Raw genomic sequence first — 19230 nt, 5'->3', positions numbered from 1 at the left:
TATATATATGTCTGTCTGTCTGTCTGTCTATGTTGGGAAGCATGTTCATGGGAAGCATAGGTATGTGGGGTGTGTGTGTGTGTGTGTGTGTGTGTGTGTGTGTGCGTGTGCGTGCGTGCGTGCGTATCAGTGAGTGCATATCTGCAGGCAATCAATATCTATGCATTCGTTTCTAAAGATATATGTAGGGATGGATGGATGGATGGATGAACGGATGGGCCGATGCATGTATTATCACTATATATAGATAAGCTTATAGATAAGCTTCTTAATCCATTTGGTGAGTATGTTTAAATGTGATTTATTATCAAAATAGATACATGCATGTGCACACACAAACACATACAGTTACACGCACAAACCCAATCAAGCATATATAATTCAATATGCAAAATGCTGTTTTACGCATGAAAAATATTTTATAAGGAAAATTAAAAAATAACCCCCCCCCCAGCTATAATTGTTAATTCTGTTAAGCAAGTTCTTCACTCTGTGATGTATATTTCATATAAATGAGAAAAGGGAGGGGCTTACTTCATGAACCTCGAAATAATGAAAGATAAAATCGACCTCTGCAGCAGTTGAACTTAAAACGCAAAGTCGGAAGAAATGCCGCTAAGCATTTTGTTCGGCACGATAACGATTCTGCAAGATCGCTACCTTACTACTACTACTACTACTAATCATAATAATAATAATATGCGTTTTTATTATGACAAAAATGTGAGGTTACGTTGTCAGATCTCCCATGGAGCATTTTACTGTCACGTGCCACCGCCACACACACACACACTCACACCCACAATGTCGTGGCAATGGACACCCCCATCCATCACTGTCACCAATATCATCATCATCATCGGCGGCAGCAGCAGCATCACTACCTCTATTATAATTAATATCATCATCACCATCATTATTAATTAGTATCATCATTGCTTAACCATCAGTCATCCATGTATTCTTAGTCTTTGTATGTATGTATGCGTGCGTCTGCATGTATATATATATATATATATATATATATATATATATATATATATACATGTCTGTAAGGTGCCTCCTCAAAAAGGTTTGCACGCTTAAGCAGTTCATAACTCAATTTTCCTTTCTTTATCGATTTAATCCATTGGAAATAATGAAGGGAACCACGCTAAGTTTTGAACCTAAGAAATTTACACTTAAGTGCTATTGAAAGTTTAAAAAACGCACAAGTGTAGAGACAACTCATAAGCCGCACCATAATGTAACTCCTGGTAAATTAACATGACGTTCCTCCGTAATATGCGGATTCTGAGGTCCCCATAAGGTGCAACTGTGATTGTTAATTGTGCCATTCAATTTAAATGTAGCCGCATCACACGAGACAATCTTTATTATGAAATGTGCATCTTCTACACATCGTACCGAGTATCACTCAAAAAACTCGTCTCTTCGATCCGGATCATGTTCATTGAGAAAATGGACTATTCTTGGAATGTAACTTATCCAATGACAGACCTTCTAGATAAGGTGGATACTTGAGTTTAAATTCCTATCTCACGACTTGTTTGCCGAACAAAGGCAAACGTATCTAGTAGCGTTTCGTATTTTGTGTTGCGTGCTTGTCTCCAGTCTTCTGGAATGTTTCTTGTGGACAGAATTTAGTCTGTTGGAATATTTCAATTCATCAAAATGTAAACTTTATAATGTCAATTTTACCTTGAAGATCTTCCACCCAAGGTTCTCAAAATACAAACTTATATTATTATATATGTTTTGTAATTTAAGTTGGGTGCGAAGTGAAACAATTGTGGGCAATGTTAAATAATTAACGAATTAATTTATACCTATTGAATGTCTCCATTTTCAAACTTATCATCATACACATACACGCACGCGCATATGTATGCCTAGAAGCCTAACCCAAGCATTTGTAAAATAGTGGACTCTGTTAAAGCCATTCAAGATGCCGGGTGTTCATCTTGGGAATTGGTAAGGTGTACGCCCAAGTAGAGCATAACAGGATTTAAACTCGGAAAGGAGAAAGGAGGGACAAATATTGCAAGGCAATTGGTCCAGCGTTCTTACAATTCTGCAATCCCTTGGTACATTTGTATCCACCTTGAAAGGATGAAAAGTAAAGTTGACTTTGAACTCACAGCACAAAGTGTCAAAGCAAATAATATGAAGAATTCTCTCTGACACACTAACGCTTTGGCCAACAACTCTCTACCTCTGAAGAAGTTGAAAAGTACTGTTGTCCTGCTTTTGAGATTAGATTTTGGACAATGATATAGTGTAGTAATGTACGATGGTGGCTTAGGCTTGAGTAAAATGTACTGCTGCATCAAATGCAAGCCAAAGACAAGTTCTTGTGTCTTGGAATGTTGCCATTGTTGATTAATTATTCCAAACTGAAAAAGATATTTATTTTCCAAACATTATTTCATGGAAGAATTCCAGATTAAAACAACTTACCTCACCAGAGTTTTTATAGTTTTTCTTCTTAGCTTTTTTCTTTGGATTTATAGCCTGGAAAAATATCAAAAAGAAATAAAAGAAATTGAAGGCTTTTGTTTAGAAATAAATTTAAGAATTTAATAAAATTTTGCATTGAAATTTCATATTGAAACACACACACACACACACACACACACACACACACACACACACACACACACACAAAATATATGTATAAATGTGTGTGTGTAAGCATGTGTATATATACATATATTCATATTCATATAATCATATGTGTGTATACGTATATATGTAAACATATATGTATGTATATATATATAAATATATACACGTGGTCTGATCAATAAGTATCCAGACTGTTACCATAGTAACGAAGCTAAAGCACGCAGAGTAAAACCGCTTGGCACAGATTGACCTTAATCTTTTCTGTGCATATACACAGAGTTTCAACGTTCTAGCGCACTTCTGCTGTTTATAGCAGTGTTTGGAAGGAAGGTGTGTAGCGTGTGATCATCGCATTGACCATGACAAATAAAGTTGAGCAGAGAATCTGCATGAAATTTTGCCAAAATCTTCGCGATACCTGTTGAGAGAGCTACGCAAAGTTTTCAAAATGTTTTTATCGCTCTCGACACAACCAAGGAGATTCTGTGCAACTGAAACCCGAGTGTCTTTTTGGTCAGCTGAAAGTAGTTTCGGCACAAACTTGGCAGACACGCGTCTCATACGCAAATCTTCATTGATAATGGACTGAACTCAACCGATACCAATCTTTACATCTTCTGATGACTCACGGATAGTGATTCGACGGTTTCTCCTCACAGCTGCACGAACATCCGCGATATTTTTCTCAGTTCTGCTGGTTGCGGGTCTCCCATAATGTTCGTCAATGTCGACATTCTTTTCGGTCATCTTGGAAACGTATGACCCACTCATACACTTGTGTCCGGCTCATAATCTCCTCTCCATACACTTTCTCCGACCTTGCATAGACCTCTGAGCAGGTATCATCATGGCTACTTCCTCTGTCATGCAACGATCACACGCTGCACGCCTTTATTCCAAACACTGCTGTAAACAGCGGAAGTGAGCTAGAACATTAAAACTTAGTGCGCATGCACAGCAGAGTTCAGACTCAATCTGTGCCAAGCGGCTTTACTCTGTGTGCTTTAGCTCCGTTACTATGGCAACATTCCGGATACTTATTGATCAGACCTCGTATGTATATATACGTATTCTTTTCTTTCTTTTTACTTTTTTTTTTTTACTAGTTTCACTCATTTGATTCAGGGTTTGCTGGAGCACCGCCTTTAGTCGAACAAATCGACGTCAGGACTTATTCTTTGTAAGCCTAGTACTTCTTCTATCGAGCTGCTTTGCCGAACCGCTATGTCACGGGGACGTAGACACACCAACATCGGTGTCAAGCGGTGGTGGTGAGGGACAGACACACAAATACCCCCCCCCCACACACACACATACACACACATATACGACGGGGTATATATACATACACACACACACATACGACGCACACACATACAAATTCTGTAAAATCCTCTTCACTTCAAATGAAAGAAAACGTGTTGATGCATAAGCACCAGAGTATGAATAAGATGTCTTTTAAAATTTTGTATATAAAAACATTTAATGAAAAATCGAATGATTGTAATCAAATAATGAAAAGAAAGTTAATCTAATATTAATGCGAGAACAGAGATGTGTGTCTACGTTTAGCAAAGATTCGACAGGACAGGACTGGAACGAATAACAATAAATACAAGTTGGATTTCAGAATAAAATTTAGCAAACATTTGGAAGTATTCGTAGATCGTTTTCCTTAATATCTCTTCGCCTTGGTTATCAATGTTTTGGCTGAAATTACTTATACAAATTAATATGTAATTAATAAGTGTCTTTCTGATATCATTTAAATATCATAATTTCAGCATATTTTTTATAGTTTTATTTAAAGTTAACTTGAAATTAAAATGGCGACAGGAGACAGCCAGGACAGCCAGTTGTAGAGAATCTGTCCGACACATACACGCCTGGAAGAGTGGCCATTAATATGATGATGATGATGATGATGATTATAATGACGCAGATATATTTTAATGACTTGGTCAATTTTATTTGTAGGTGGAAATGATGTAATTTTGTGTACAGAAGAAGAATCAGCAGATTCTTTGTGTTAGTTATTCTTTATGATCTGCAGTTGAATTTCTTCATGATTCAAATTTGCTTGTCAGCCCTTCAAGACTAATGATAAAATATTATTTAAATATTAATGATGAAACCTATACTCAGTCTATTGCTTTGGCTATAGATTTTAACCTATAGTTTCGAAGTCAATTGACTGACCACTAGATCAAATTCGATCAACTAACCATTCGATGACATTTGATCAATTGTCCACTAAATCAAATTCGAGATATGGACTTACTGATGAAATTGAACTAACGGACAATTTTGATGAAATTCGATCACGTGTCCACTAGATGAAACTTAATAAAATGAATGTAGTCAAAAATTTGATTGACTGATCAATCGATAAAATTCAGTCACATATTCATTTGCTTAATTTTTCTTACATATTTCAGCCCGAGGAGACCAAATTAGGTTGAAACACCGTGTACGACAATCTGATAACAATATTCTGAGCTGTCCCTCTGGTTTTTAACATTTTGAGTTTCCTTGATACAAAATTTTACAGGCAGCGCCGTTCTATACGTATACATATCCACTATATATGTTACATATATATGTTACATATATATCATAATTTTCTTTCAAGTGTGTATATTGATTTATTAATAATTATGTACTTCATGAATGTAAATCCTTATTAGTTTCTCAGATTTTTTCTTTTTTTCTTTTTGCAATTTAGAATTTACTATATACTAATGCTATTAATTATTGATCCGATTGATTAATGGGATACTGGAATTAGAATACTGAAAGCAATAACAAGCGTTTAGTATTTGAATTGATCGATCAAACTCATAAATTTATATCAAATGGGAAGTGTATGATCATTACATCCTTCAAAGTGTGATCTCTGAACTGTTGGTGTAGACAAAACCTTAATATAAAGATTAATATACAACAAGGGCAGTGATTTTGTACAAAGACCTTGATAGATCATTAGTCAAGTGCTATTAATGGCCATGCCTTTATACAAATACATTAATAAGTCATTAGTGAAGTGACAGTAAGGGCAATGCTGCAAGGAACCTTTCATAAGATTTGAATATAATGTTATGTCTTGAGCTCAATATTGAGTTTGTGATGTTTATGAACGCTGTTTATGGTACAGCGTGGAGCCAGGTAGAGGAAATCTTAATTTGGAAAAACATTAAAAGCTATATAGGAATGAAAAACAAATATAATATTGGGACTGGTTTTAGCTTGAAATCATCGTGTCATTGGCTAAGATCAAAGTGGTGCATCAAAATGTTTTAAACCATCATCGTCATGACTGTCCTCGTTACCACCACCACCACCACCAGTGTGCCAAGTTGCTAACCTTGTGCCACAGTTTGAAATCATCATTTAAAACTAGAAAAAGGTGCTGAGCTGGCAGAATCTGCGGAGGTTGTCTTTGTCTTTCAACATTTAAGGGCTGGTAACATAAGTACCAGTCAAGTACTGAGCTTGAATCCCTCTCTCCTCAAGAACTGCTGGCCTAGTGCCTAATTTTGAAACTATTTTCATAACTTAGAAGAGATTAACCTTTTTGAAAGCAGCTCACCCGAGACCGGCTTTAGTTCTATGATAAAACTGTATGGTATGGTTTTTAGCATGTTTGAAAGAAAGCTTAGCAGCATTTCTTCTGCTCCATTACGTTCTGAGTTCAAATACCACCATGGTCAATTTTACCTTTCAAACTTTAAGGGTGGACAAAATAAATTACCAATCATGTACTAAGGTGAAATTAATACAATCATGTACTAAGGTTATTGTAATTGACTTTCTCCTTCCCTTCACAATTGCTGGCCTTGTGCCAAAATTAGAAACAATTATTAAAGTAGTTTAAATAAAATCCTTTCATAAAAAATTTATGTGAATATAAATCCTTAACATTAGCTAAATTATGACAAAGTTATTTCACTCAATTCTTCATTATTTTCAAAATGAATTGAAACAAGGATAATGTATTTTAAGAGGAAAATACTAAAACAAGCGTTAAAGCTAAGTAAATAAAAAAAAAAAAATACATAATTGTATATGACTTACTTCATATCTGTTTTCTGGTCCCGCACCTTTCAGCAAAGTTTGTAAATTTGTGGTAAATTCACCAATAAAATCATGTCTGCCAAAACATCGAAAACAATATTTTATACATTAACATTTATAATTCATTTTACATTGAATTATAGCAATTTAGTTTGTATAATATAATTTATTAAAATAATAAAATGATTTCCTTGAACGTTCATAATTTAAAATGTCCTTTCATTTAGTATTTATAATGCTAATGGTGTTGTTTACGCTAATTATATTTGTTGAAAGGGAATGAAAAAGAAGCTATGGAAAATATGACTTCTTTAGAAATTTGATTGGCATGTTTCTGCAATTATTGTTGACATGACAACAAGGTCATAGAAAAGCCCAGCTTAAATAAACACCATTGCTAAACTACAAGCTAGGCACTGTCTACATATATGGCAGTCTAACCGGTTTCAACAAACAGGACTATTAAAACGCTAGGGAAGTACTATGTATGATGATGGTACTCAATCCAGTTTGAATAAACAACACTGTTAAAATACAAGGTGGACACGTGACACTGTTTAAGCTTCAACTGACCAATGGAGGGGAAGGGCGCGTAGTTTTATTCCGCGCTCTTTCTAAACCTGCCTTCCAACAGTGTTGTTAGTTTCAGTTCCAGCAGCCACACCCGATCAGCTGTTTGGTGGTACAAGCTTTCGGACCAGGAGGACGGCGCGCTATGAACGAGATCGCTACCTTGGCTCACCTGTCAATCAGCGATACTGCTTAAATGTCAGCCAGCCTCACCTAGTGACGTTATTTCCCAGTCGGCATGTTATGGCTTTCAAGTCATTTTGGGTCTTCTCATTTCGTCCATATATAGAAGCCGGCTTTGTCAACTGCCTCCTGTATCCTCTTTATTAATTTTCTCAGCTCTGAGTTCGAAAATATAGATATAGATAGATAGACAGATAGACAGATCGACAGATAGATAGATATCATAAATACTTACCCACCATCTCTGTCCCAATCGTAACATTCGACTTTGATAACTCTAGATAGGAATAAAAATGTCAAAAATTACTTTTTGATGAAATAATTGATATATATATATATAGTATGTATGTATATATATATATATATATATATATATATATATATATATATATATATATATATATATATATATATGTGTGTGTGTGTGTGCGTGCGTGTGTTTATATATATATTTATCTACATGCATCTGTATATGAATATGTATAATACATGTATCCTATGTTAATGTAGTGTTTGTTTCCGCACGTGGTTTTCTGTCTCACATGTATACTGCTGTCCATCGCCTTTAGTCCTTATTTGTCCATTATCTAAGGGATACTCCCGAAATCAATGGCGCAACTATATATATATATGTATATATATATTTATATATATACACATTGAGTTAGAAAACAGAGAGATTTAATGGATACAATTGTTTCAAACACTTGTGGGTGAGGCGTATCCCTTAGATCTCTGTTTTCTAACTCGATAAAAATGTTTGATATATTACGATATTCTACATAACATATTCAAAATTTAATATATTAAACCAGTGTATCTTGAATAAATATCCCTATAAGGAGTTTAAATATCCCCATTTTGACTATATATATATATATATATATATATATCACAGTATTAATAAAATAGATGGATGGAATGAGTAAGAGATTTTATTTAGTACGACATGTTTCGACCCGTTCTGGGTCTCTTGGGATAATTAAATAAATAAGAAAATAAAAAAGTCTCACTAGAGATTTTCTGATTCGGTTTTACGTATCGCTATATGTCCAGCAACTTTGGGAATGAGTAAAAAACAAAAAAAAATTGAAACGCGAAAAATTTAAATATGAACGTGAAAATTATACATTCTACAGGGTGTTCACAAAATCCGGATAGATGGAGTAAATAAAATCATTACATAAACAATTAAATATAAGAAATAAGAATTTCTTAAAGTATGTGTTAATCCCCATGTACCCAGATTCATTTTCCGAAATAGTTTATAGCCACCATGCTGCATCCCAGGATTTCAACGTGACCTGATTCGAGCGTAACTTGATTCACATGTTATTTAACCCATGGCAGGAACCCTAAGCGGTGCTACTACTCATGGCCAGAGCGAACAATAGGAGATAAGAGGTGGTCCCGCACTCCTGAAAACCTTGAAACTCCCGAACCAGGGCTATCCTCCCAGATGCAATGCATACACACCCAACGTAGGTTGAAGCAAACGTAAAAGAGACGAAGAAACATTAATGGAAACCTCGAAGTAAGAATAGCAAAAGTGATACAAGTAAAAGAGGTGTGTCTTACCTATCGTAATCTCCATTGCACAAAACGCTAGCCATCACACTAAACGGCTGCCATGTTGGGTTTAAGGTGTTCTTGATAACTTCAGTTTTATGTACTGCTGTAAAACTACAAAATACAAGGGAAATGATAAAGTGGTTCGCTTTTGACTATCTTGGATTTCATCACCATCACCGTCAACGTCACCGTCAACGTCGTCACCGTCATCATCGTCATCGTCATCGACATCGTCATCGACATCGTCATCATCGTCATCATCATCGTCATCATCATCATCATTTAATACCGGCTTCTACGCTTGTATTGTTTGAATGATCCGACAGAATCTGAAGAGTCGTATGGCTACGTCATGCTCAAATGTCTGCTTTTGAATGGTTTCTATGACAAGATGCCTTTCCTAATATCAATTTCTTTACCTTTTCTTCCAATAAACGAAAAGACAGAGGCTTGGCATTGCATTGCCTCCATATATTGTCTGATGATCCTTTAATGCTTCAGTAAAGACTCGTCTTTGCAAATAGATGTAAAAAAGATGAAAAAGCGTTATGACAGGTCATTCTAGTATACACTACGCATATATATATATATATATATATATATATATATATATATATATATATTTATATAAAGGGTGCGGTGAATAAATTGTCTAAATGAAAATAACACTGAAAACTCATTTTAACAGATAAATTTACCAAAATTACATAAAAATATCTTGAAATACTATAGAATAAATTTATTCAATAAAATCGCCATTGGCTTCAACCACGGCCTCTAGACGGCTTCGGCATCTCTTCCAACTCTTTGGATGGTCTCCCTGTTTAAGTTGGTGGATGCTGCCATAATTAAGTTGCTGAATGCTGCCACATGACCAGCAGTTTGGGGAGGAGGGGGTAAGTCGATTTCATCAACCCCAGTGCTCAACTGGTACTTATTTTATCGATCCCCAAAAATGAAAGGTAGTCTGCATTAATATAAACAGTCTTCAAATTAATGCAGATATTAACCTAACTGTTCAGATTAAAAGAAATCCACCTTAAAAGATAATCATCCGACATAAACGCTTCAGGAACACAAAAGTCAAAACTTCAAGAAAAAGAACTTTAAAAAGATGGAAGACAATAAAAATAAAATTAATAGAAATTAATAAGAGAGTTTTCTAAAAAGGGAAGGGAAATTTTAGAAAGATATTGAAAAGTAACTTGTATATAATTATCGTATAAGAAAAGGAAAATGATATATTTATCATTAATAACTTAAAAAATAAAAGATCGTAAAGGTAGAGAAAAAAATAATAACAAAGTGAAGCTAATAAAAGTTCTTAGAGACGATGCTTACGAAATGTAGGGATCGATAGTAACAAGAGAAATATGAACAACGTTCAATTAAAAAGATATAAGTTCAAAGATGTAAGTAAATCTTTAAAAAAAGTAACCTTTAAAGTATGGAAGACAATAAGAATGAAATTAATAGAAATTAATCAGACAATTTTCTAAGAAGGGAAGGGAAATTTAGAAAGATATTAAAAAGTGACTAGTGGATAATAAGGAGAATCATATATCTATCGTTAATAACATAGAAAATAAAAGATCGTAAAGATAGAGAAAAAATAGTAAGAAAGTTTTACTAAGCTGAAAAACAATTGTTAACCCCTGCATTGACGGTAATCATCTCGAATGAGATCAGCAATTAACGCACGACAATGGTTCGGCGTATATTTACATCAATCGCTTCAACCAGTTTACGGTGGGGATTCATTCGGTTGCCTGCGCGCGGCAACGGTAATCGTCCCCCGATTGAGATCAGCACTCAATGCGGGATAACGTCCGGCATATATTTACGTCAACCGCTTTAGTGCAAGTACTGTTCATTTACCTAAACTATATGCTTGTGCAGGACGCTCAAGCGGTTTTATTCCTGAATAAGATCACTGGACAGCACAAGTCAGATCAACTTCATGTATTTACAATCACGTGAATTCAAAAATTGACTTTAGTGTGATAGAGTTCAAAACAAGGTGCCACACACACAGTGGTATATCACATTGTGAACAATGGTATCTAGTTTCCTTACGTTTCCCGTTTGCTTTAAACACTGTGCATCTCTTTGAAGCATTTGTCTTCTTAACGGTGGGTGAAAACAGTCGTGGATAATGTCCACGTCCCTTCACCATGCGATGAGGAAAGAGTCCAGCGTGGGGACGTCTACGCGTTCCGTACTTTGACAGGTCTGATGCTTCTATCATTTCACGGAACTATAGATTCCTGGATGTCACTTCAACCCCGACACCTCCAAGTATCTGCCAAATCAAATGTGAGTTCACAACACACATGTACAAGAAAATGTACAAGAAAATTCTTTGCCCAAATTTTCTCGCCGATTTGTGTGTCATCACCAGCTGATCTGAGCGATCGACCCCGCCCATCCCTTCATTGTATGAAACAACTACACTCAGTTTAATTATGGCATTACCGTCCGTATCTTATTTCCAAGTGTCCCTCATGCTTGCAGAATGCATTGTGGGTAACAAGCAGACGTTTTTCTTGTCCCGCCGCACAAGAGCGAGAATGCCATTATCGGTGCATCAGTTCGCTGTGTTCCCTGAGCCTTCACATATCTGTATGAATGAATATTGACATTGGTCTTCTTTCAATTTGTCTATGAAATTCATTCATAGGTCTTTGCTTGGCCTGGGGCTATAGTTGAAAATACTTGCCTGAGTTGCCACTCAAACCGTTGAAAAGGAGACTTCTTAACCAATATAGTCATGCTAGTATCGTAGAAATGGTTCCGCTTATTAATTTTTTTCAGGGACATAAAAAGAGGAATGAACTTGACCTACATTCAGTACTGTTTGCAGTTTTCCATGGAAGCCACACACACACACACACACACACACACACACACACACACACACACACACAGCTTGCTTGGAGTTATATACACATAGCTAATAGCTACCAAATATTAATAGATAATGCATTATTAATTCCAAATCTCTTCAACTATAAATAATCGCTATCTTAAAGTTGTTACATTCAGATCAATTTTGGAGTGGTAACAGAGCGAAGAAGAAGAAGAAGAAGTAGTAGTAGTTGTGGTGGTAGTAGCTGCAGCAGCAGTTGTAGTAGTAGCAGTAGTAGAATATTTTTCTAATATGTCATATTCTTGAAATCAAATTTGAACAAGGAATGTTTAATTATAATACTCTTTCCTAAGATTTGTCTTCAGGATTTCTTAAGATTCGCAACTTGCTGTCAGTTTGAGGGTATTTCTGTATTTTATTAAAAACTGTATGACTGACAACGAAATTAAATATATGAATATATAAGTAAATTGTAGTCTTTATTTCTCATAAATATTGTTGTGGCTGAATAAGTTTCATCTTCCATGTTTCTCTTTTCTACATTTTGATTGATTTGGTCTCTAAGTTTACGGTTTAACTATTTTTCTGGATACTAAATTGTTTGAGACTAACTCTGGTACTATGAAATAAATTCCAATTTAAAGTGATCTAAATGAAATCCTTTCATCTAAATAGCAAGTTAATTTATGTTCCAAATATCTGTTTAATAATGAGAAATTTATTTTACTAAATTCTTTATTACTTTCAAAATTAATTGAAAGGAAAACAATGTATTTCGATGGAAATATGGTAACAAGAGGAGGAGGAGGAGGAGAAGGAGGATTAAGAAGAATACTTTTGCACAGGTACACACACAGTCTTCCACAAATACATGCACATACCAGAGTATGGAGATAAATAGAAAAACAGACCAGCAAATGGACAGCTCTCAGAACATTTGATTAAATCAATTGCCCTGATAAGTGAAAATTCTAAAGTTTCCAGCTCTTCACCTTTTGCAGTTATTTCAGCTGTAAGTTAGTAAATACAACCAACACCATTTTCTATGTCATGCTCGTTTTCAGATGAAGAGAAAAGACCCAGAATGTTAGATACTTCGCTACACATGGGAACCAAACTTAGCGTTTTTTGAAGGACGAGCCAAAAGTCACAAAGTATAAAATTGCAGTTGGCGCTACATGTGAAGCCATTAGTTTATGCCTAGTTTATGCATTCAGACTTCATGGGTTTTGGCCGACTCTAAATACTTCCATAGATGAATTATTGCCTGGATCTTGGGATTTTACTTTTGAAATGAACATTTGTTAAGAAAGACATGATGGTGAATACAGAAGCATAAATAAATCCCTTGCGTTGGTCGATGGGTTTAGACTTCTTTCTTTCCCCGTGTCTCTGTTTTACAGGTGTCCGTATTTGTAGCCCTGCATACTAAAGTCTGAAGTGATTTTTGCAGGGACAGATACAGCAGTGGTTTTTGTGTCATAATACTGATTTGGTGACAGTTTACTCTGTCACTTGCTCCCTTCAGCTCATCTTTGAGGCACAAGTCCTATTCAATATTTAGGCAGAGTAATTGGTTCATAAGACATCAATGCATGTGTACACACTTCTGGAATGTAACATACACTATATAATACATGTCTAGTTGTCAGCCCTCCTTTGGGTTCTGTATATCTTAATCACAAGAATATCTGTTATCTGACCCATTCATGGGTACTACCACTCCATACCAGAGCAGAACAAAGAGTATTAGTGACTAAGGGTAATTTCATATTCCTCAAACACTTGAACTTGCCAAGCTGGAGGCCAAGACAAGATTCAAACTAAATGTGAGAAAAACCAACAACGGAGGCCTTTATGCAGTTGCTTAACCTTCTAGATATGGCAGTTGGATTTTCTTCTTCGCAAATCACAGCTTACTGTCTTAAACAAGGAAATGCTAGATAAAATAGATAAGATGGTCGCATTGTACCACTTGTTCCTATATGATATGTTAAAAATCATCTCATCATAATTTTAATGGCCACTTTTCCAGGCTTCCATAACACAGATTGAATTCATTGAGGTCGATTTTCTGCAGCTGGATGTCCATGTGACCAACCATTGCCTGCTTCCAAACAAAGTAATATTTCATCGTGGTCAGGGGAAAATTGGAAACATATTCTGCTCCTTTACAGCCATCAGATTATGTCAAAGGAAGGGTACAGAGATGCACACACATGTACACGTATATATATATATATATATATATATTATACATATATATGTGTGTATATATACACACACACATATATACACATATAAATATAAAATCAAAGTAAGCAACAAGGATATCCAGAGGTAATGCAGTACGATCGTTTCAAACAACTCCATTTAGTTGAACAATGCAATCATTATATCAATTTAAATGCAGAGCAATTCTTAGCTGCATAAGGACATAGAATTTAAGTAAATGAAAACAGATGGACACATTAGTATAACTTTACCTAAAATCTCCAAGAAGGTAAGGAGATAGACAGAGAACATGCTGTTTTCACTTCAGATTAGATAAATATATGTACATATGTGTATATATATATATACATATAAACATCTATGTGTGTATATATATACATATATATACATATAAATATATGTCTATATGTGTGTGTGTGTGGCGTGTGTGTGTGTGAATGTATGTGTATGCTTGGATGTATACTACAGGCTTCTTTTCTTTTCTACTCTAGGCATAAGGCCCGAAATTTGGGGGAGGAGCCCAGTCGATTACATCGACCCAGTATACAACTGGTACTTAATTTATCGACCCTGAAAGGATGAAAGGCAAAGTCGACCTTGGCGGAATTTGAACTCAGAATGTAAAGACAGACGAAATACCGTTAAGCAGTTCGTCCAGCGTGTTAACATTTCTGCCAGTTGACCGTCTTATGAATATATAAACCCAGAATGTATTGGACAGTAACAAGGTACCAGGAGTCATTTTGTTAAATATTCTCGCAATTTTGCCAATCCATCCCTCCATGCAAATACAGAAAAAAATAAAAAAAATAAAATACATATCTCACTTATTCTTTTTCTTTTTGGTTTCTCACAAAACATTAGAAAAACTGAAAATTTTAAGCCACATAAAGTTTGAATTTATAAACAACCATTGAATTTTTCAAAGTTATTTTAACATCACTTAAGTAGCAGACAATATGCTCTGGGCTGCATATTCAAACAAAATAAATGATTATTTGAAATATCTTTATAAATCAATGTGAGGCAAGACAAAGAAGCTGCTTTCAATTTACATTTGTATAGCCACAGGTATGACATATTTTGATTGATTATTCCTTAATGTTCTGACAAATAAGTTTTATTTCACTAAATATCACAGCCTATACAATGAGCCACATAAGCTGGAGGCTGTGGTCTTGAATATTGAAAATATGTTAAGTTAACTCATCCCGCCCATGCTTGTTCATTTAATACCATTTGTAGTGAAATGCTATTGCATTGGATGGATCTTGATGCTGGTGTCCAGCTGGTGTCCAGCAGGTTTCTGGACCAGATCTTTTCACATTTCCTGAAATACTACTGTCGTCTTTACCAATTCTGTATTTGACCACGGTTTCTGTGACTCCAGTACCACCAAATTAAACAAATCACATCGTGTCTTCAATCGGCTGACCTTCAAACCACCATTAACATTGTGTCTCTTGTTTCTTGGTCATTCTCAACGGTTTTTGTAATCGCTGCATTGAATTTCATTCAGATTTCTTTACAACGTAGAATATCAATGAACAGTGGACCACCATCAATAAAGTTTATTGATTTCAAAAAATATTCAACAACATTCATGAAGCATCTACAAAGAATATCAAAAAATTCAAATTCTACAGGATCCCAGAGAACTCTATTTGAATTGTTGCAAGTGTTCACCCGTTGTCCAGTTGCTGTGTGAACATGGAAAATGAAAACACTAGATACTTAGACATCACCCCTGATGTTTTCCAGGAATGTAATCTGTCACAGTTCCTCTGCTAATCATGGATTTTAACATGATAAAAGGCAGCTGAATATGGTATTAAGTGGAAAAATCATAGATGGTTAAATGACCATGAATTTAATGACTGCAAGAAAAATATGGGTGAAGAAAAATACCCCAGGAAGGGGTGGGGTGTCTGCTAAATACAAAAACAGCAAAGTTTTACGTATGTATTATAGTGAGACGGAAACTTCTATCAACCGAGGTTATCGAAGCAATTAATAGACAAAAACTCCCTGTAAAGATGTTCAAAATGTAAGCTAAAAAGATCAAGGACAGTAACCCTAATGTTTATTAAACAAAATGTTACTACATTTTAAATATTCAGATATGGACACAAAACAAAGATAAGCATTTACTTTGTTTTCGTTTTGCTTTTAAGGAATGAAGAATGAGAAATAAGATGTTATAACATCTTTGATTTTTAATGTTTAATCTGAAGATAATATTGGGTAATAAAAAATGTAAAAATCTGGATATATTTGTATTCAGTGTTGTGGCTTCTGTCTTAGATGGGACCAAGTCTGATAAAGCAGGCTTCTGATAAAAAAGTTCTCCAGTTATAACAATCCTACTTTTTTCCTGGACACAGTACACTAGGATTACATTAACCAATGTTCCCTTCCTTTTGAAGGATAACATGATGGGAAATTGAGTGAGATTTGGTTGCTGTTTCTAGCAGATTCAGCAACTAAGTAGAGTCTCCTTCATTGGCTAATGTAGTATTGTTGTTTAGACCAGAGGTCAAACTAATGACTATCATTTGAAATCTAATGTTTTGGAGTAGTGGCTTTTTTTCTTTAATATTTGCAAACCTTATTGATTTTTGCTGCCTTCATGGAGCACATATAACTATCCTCAATCTTTTGTTTATTTCTCACCACAGACTTTCTTTTTGTCCTTCAATATTTGTCACGTTAAATTCATATTTTTTCTAGCAAGAAAATAAACTGCTTAATTTGGGATCTGATTTCCTAACCTGTTATCTTTATTAGCACAGTAGAATATTAAAAAGAGATTTGATTTTCCTTCAATATTTGTTACCCTGAAATGTTAGCATTTTCGAAATGATGAAATCAATTATTTCAAATTAACAAAAACACATACTAACCTTCTATCCTCATTAGCACGGTAGAATATTAAAAAGGGATCTGATTTTCCAAAGAAATCTTTTTTATCCAAGTTAGTAGCTTGGAACTGTAAAGTTAATTTGTCCTAAAGCAAATAAAAGCAAACAATTGTTATCAGACACTTCAATTACTGAATGAATTTTAATGCATTAACTTTCATAAAAACAGAATATTTTGCCTGTTGATGTAAACACGTGAAGAATGATGAAGTTGTGTATTTGGGAAGTTGCTGAGCACTTGGCTAGTTGTAGTGTACTTGAGCAGTTGTAGAGCACCGAGTAGTTGTAGTATGCCTGAGCAGTTGTGGTGTGCCTTAGCAGTTGTAGTGTGCCTGACCCGTAGCAGTGTCCCTGACCAGTTACAATGAGCCTGAGTAGATGTAATGTGCCTGATCTGTTGTAGTGTGTCTGAGCGGTTTTAATGTGCCTGAGCAGTTATATTGTACCTGATCAGTTGTAGGGCTTCTGAGCAGTTATATTATGCCTGAGCAGTTGCAGTGTGTCTGAGCACTTGTAGTTCGCCCCAGCACTTGTAGTGTGCCTGAGCAGTTTTAGTATGCCCGAGTAGTTGTAATGCGCATGAGCAGTTGTAGTGCACCTGAGCTTCTGAGTAGTTGTAGTACCCCGGAGCAGTTGTAGTGTACCTGAGTAGTCGTAGCGTGCCTGAGCAGTTGTGTGCACGAGCAGTTGTAGTGTGCCTGAGCAGTTGTAGTGTGCCGGAGCAGTTGTAGTGTGCCGGAGCAGTTGTAGTGTGCCGGAGCAGTTGTCGTGTGTCGGAGCAGTTGTACTGCGTCTGAGTAGTTGTGGTGCACCTGAGCAGTGTATGCAATAACCTCATTACTGTCTTTTTTTAAATGTATGTTTGTGTGCAAAGTGTAATGTTGTATGGCAGCACAACATGGACATTGAATGGAGACAATGTGCAATGCAAGGCCTGATACTGAATCTGATGCTCTGATAAGTATTTCAAGGCATTGTTCTGGGGCCTTTATGTCCTGTGTTCAATTTCTACAGAGGTCAACCTTGCGTACTTTCAGAGTATGAAATTTAGAACCAAGGACTGACGTCTTCTCACAAATTCCTTCAATGCGTTTGTGTTTTGAATAAAGATTTTGGTAACAAAGTCCTTATGAAGGAAATGCAAGACATTAGCAAAGGATGTGACAAAGTCTTTGTGATGCCAAGGGTTCAACGAAGAAAGGGAGGAAGGATATTGTTGATGACAATATGCTGTGTCCTTAACAAAGGTTCTTTATGTGAAAGTTTTTAATAATTTGAAATTGTACTAAAGGTTATGAGTTCGAATTCTTCCACGATAAACTTTATACTCTATAAAATAAGTACCAGTAATTTTCCAAGGCAATTTATCTGATTATTCTCCACCACTCTCCTGTAAATGTGTGGCTCAGTGCCAATGTAAGAAATTCTTAGAGATACCAATGTTGGTTTTGGGATAAAATATTAAAGAACTGTCATTTATACTTAGAAATTAATCCTGCTTATAACATGGCAGGAATCCTAGAGAGAAATCAGGAAGACTTATGATATATCATGATTTATATAATGTCTGTCATTTTAGTATAGCTATTATAGTGCTGACAATGGTAACGAGTTGGTCGGTTAGAGAAATGATGACAAGAAAAGAAAGAAATTGTTGATGTATGTGGGAAGAAGGAGTTGGAAAGAAAGAGAGAACATTAGAGATAAAGAGAGAAAGAGAAAGGCACACACAGAGAGTGGGAAAAGAAAGAGAGATAAATACTAAGACAACAAATTCAGATCAAACATATGTGTGAACGGTGCAAAACCGTAAAAACGACGGAAAGGTAAAAGATAGGAGCTTATAAAAGAAAAGAAAATATAGACGAAAATTAAAAAAGAAAAAAAAAACATGAAATGACGGCTGATGTTGAAGACAGGAAGAATGAATATTTTTATCAGCAATATTTCTTTTAGTCCTCCTTGAAACAGAAGGATAACAATTAACTACAATTCACCATTTTTAAGGCCAAATAAAGATATAACTTTGATGAGTGATACATACATACATACATACATACATAGATATATATATATATATATCTATCTACATATATACACATACATACATACACATATATCTATCTACATATATACACATACATACATACACATACGTACATATATAGACATATATAT

At 35.2% G+C, this 19230-nt stretch overlaps 1 protein-coding gene across 2 annotated transcripts in view; it reads right to left on the bottom strand.

Moving 5' to 3' along the window:
* LOC106878522 (copine-8) overlaps nt 1–19230 on the bottom strand; it is a 137691-nt gene that overhangs the window by 29225 nt on the left and 89236 nt on the right. For both annotated transcript variants that reach the window (XM_014927750.2, XM_014927751.2), the window contains 5 exons: nt 17035–17138; nt 9034–9138; nt 7691–7732; nt 6703–6778; nt 2461–2514 (listed from right to left, as the gene is read on the bottom strand). In XM_014927750.2, coding sequence (XP_014783236.1) covers nt 2461–2514; nt 6703–6778; nt 7691–7732; nt 9034–9138; nt 17035–17138 — 381 coding nt within the window. The remainder of the gene's footprint in view (nt 1–2460; nt 2515–6702; nt 6779–7690; nt 7733–9033; nt 9139–17034; nt 17139–19230) is intronic.

Source organism: Octopus bimaculoides, chromosome 11, assembly GCF_001194135.2.
Source record: "Octopus bimaculoides isolate UCB-OBI-ISO-001 chromosome 11, ASM119413v2, whole genome shotgun sequence".
NCBI classification, from domain to species: Eukaryota; Metazoa; Mollusca; class Cephalopoda; order Octopoda; family Octopodidae; genus Octopus; species Octopus bimaculoides.
The sequence above is the reverse complement of the archived record's forward strand: the minus strand, read 5'-3'. Positions and strand labels throughout refer to the sequence as shown.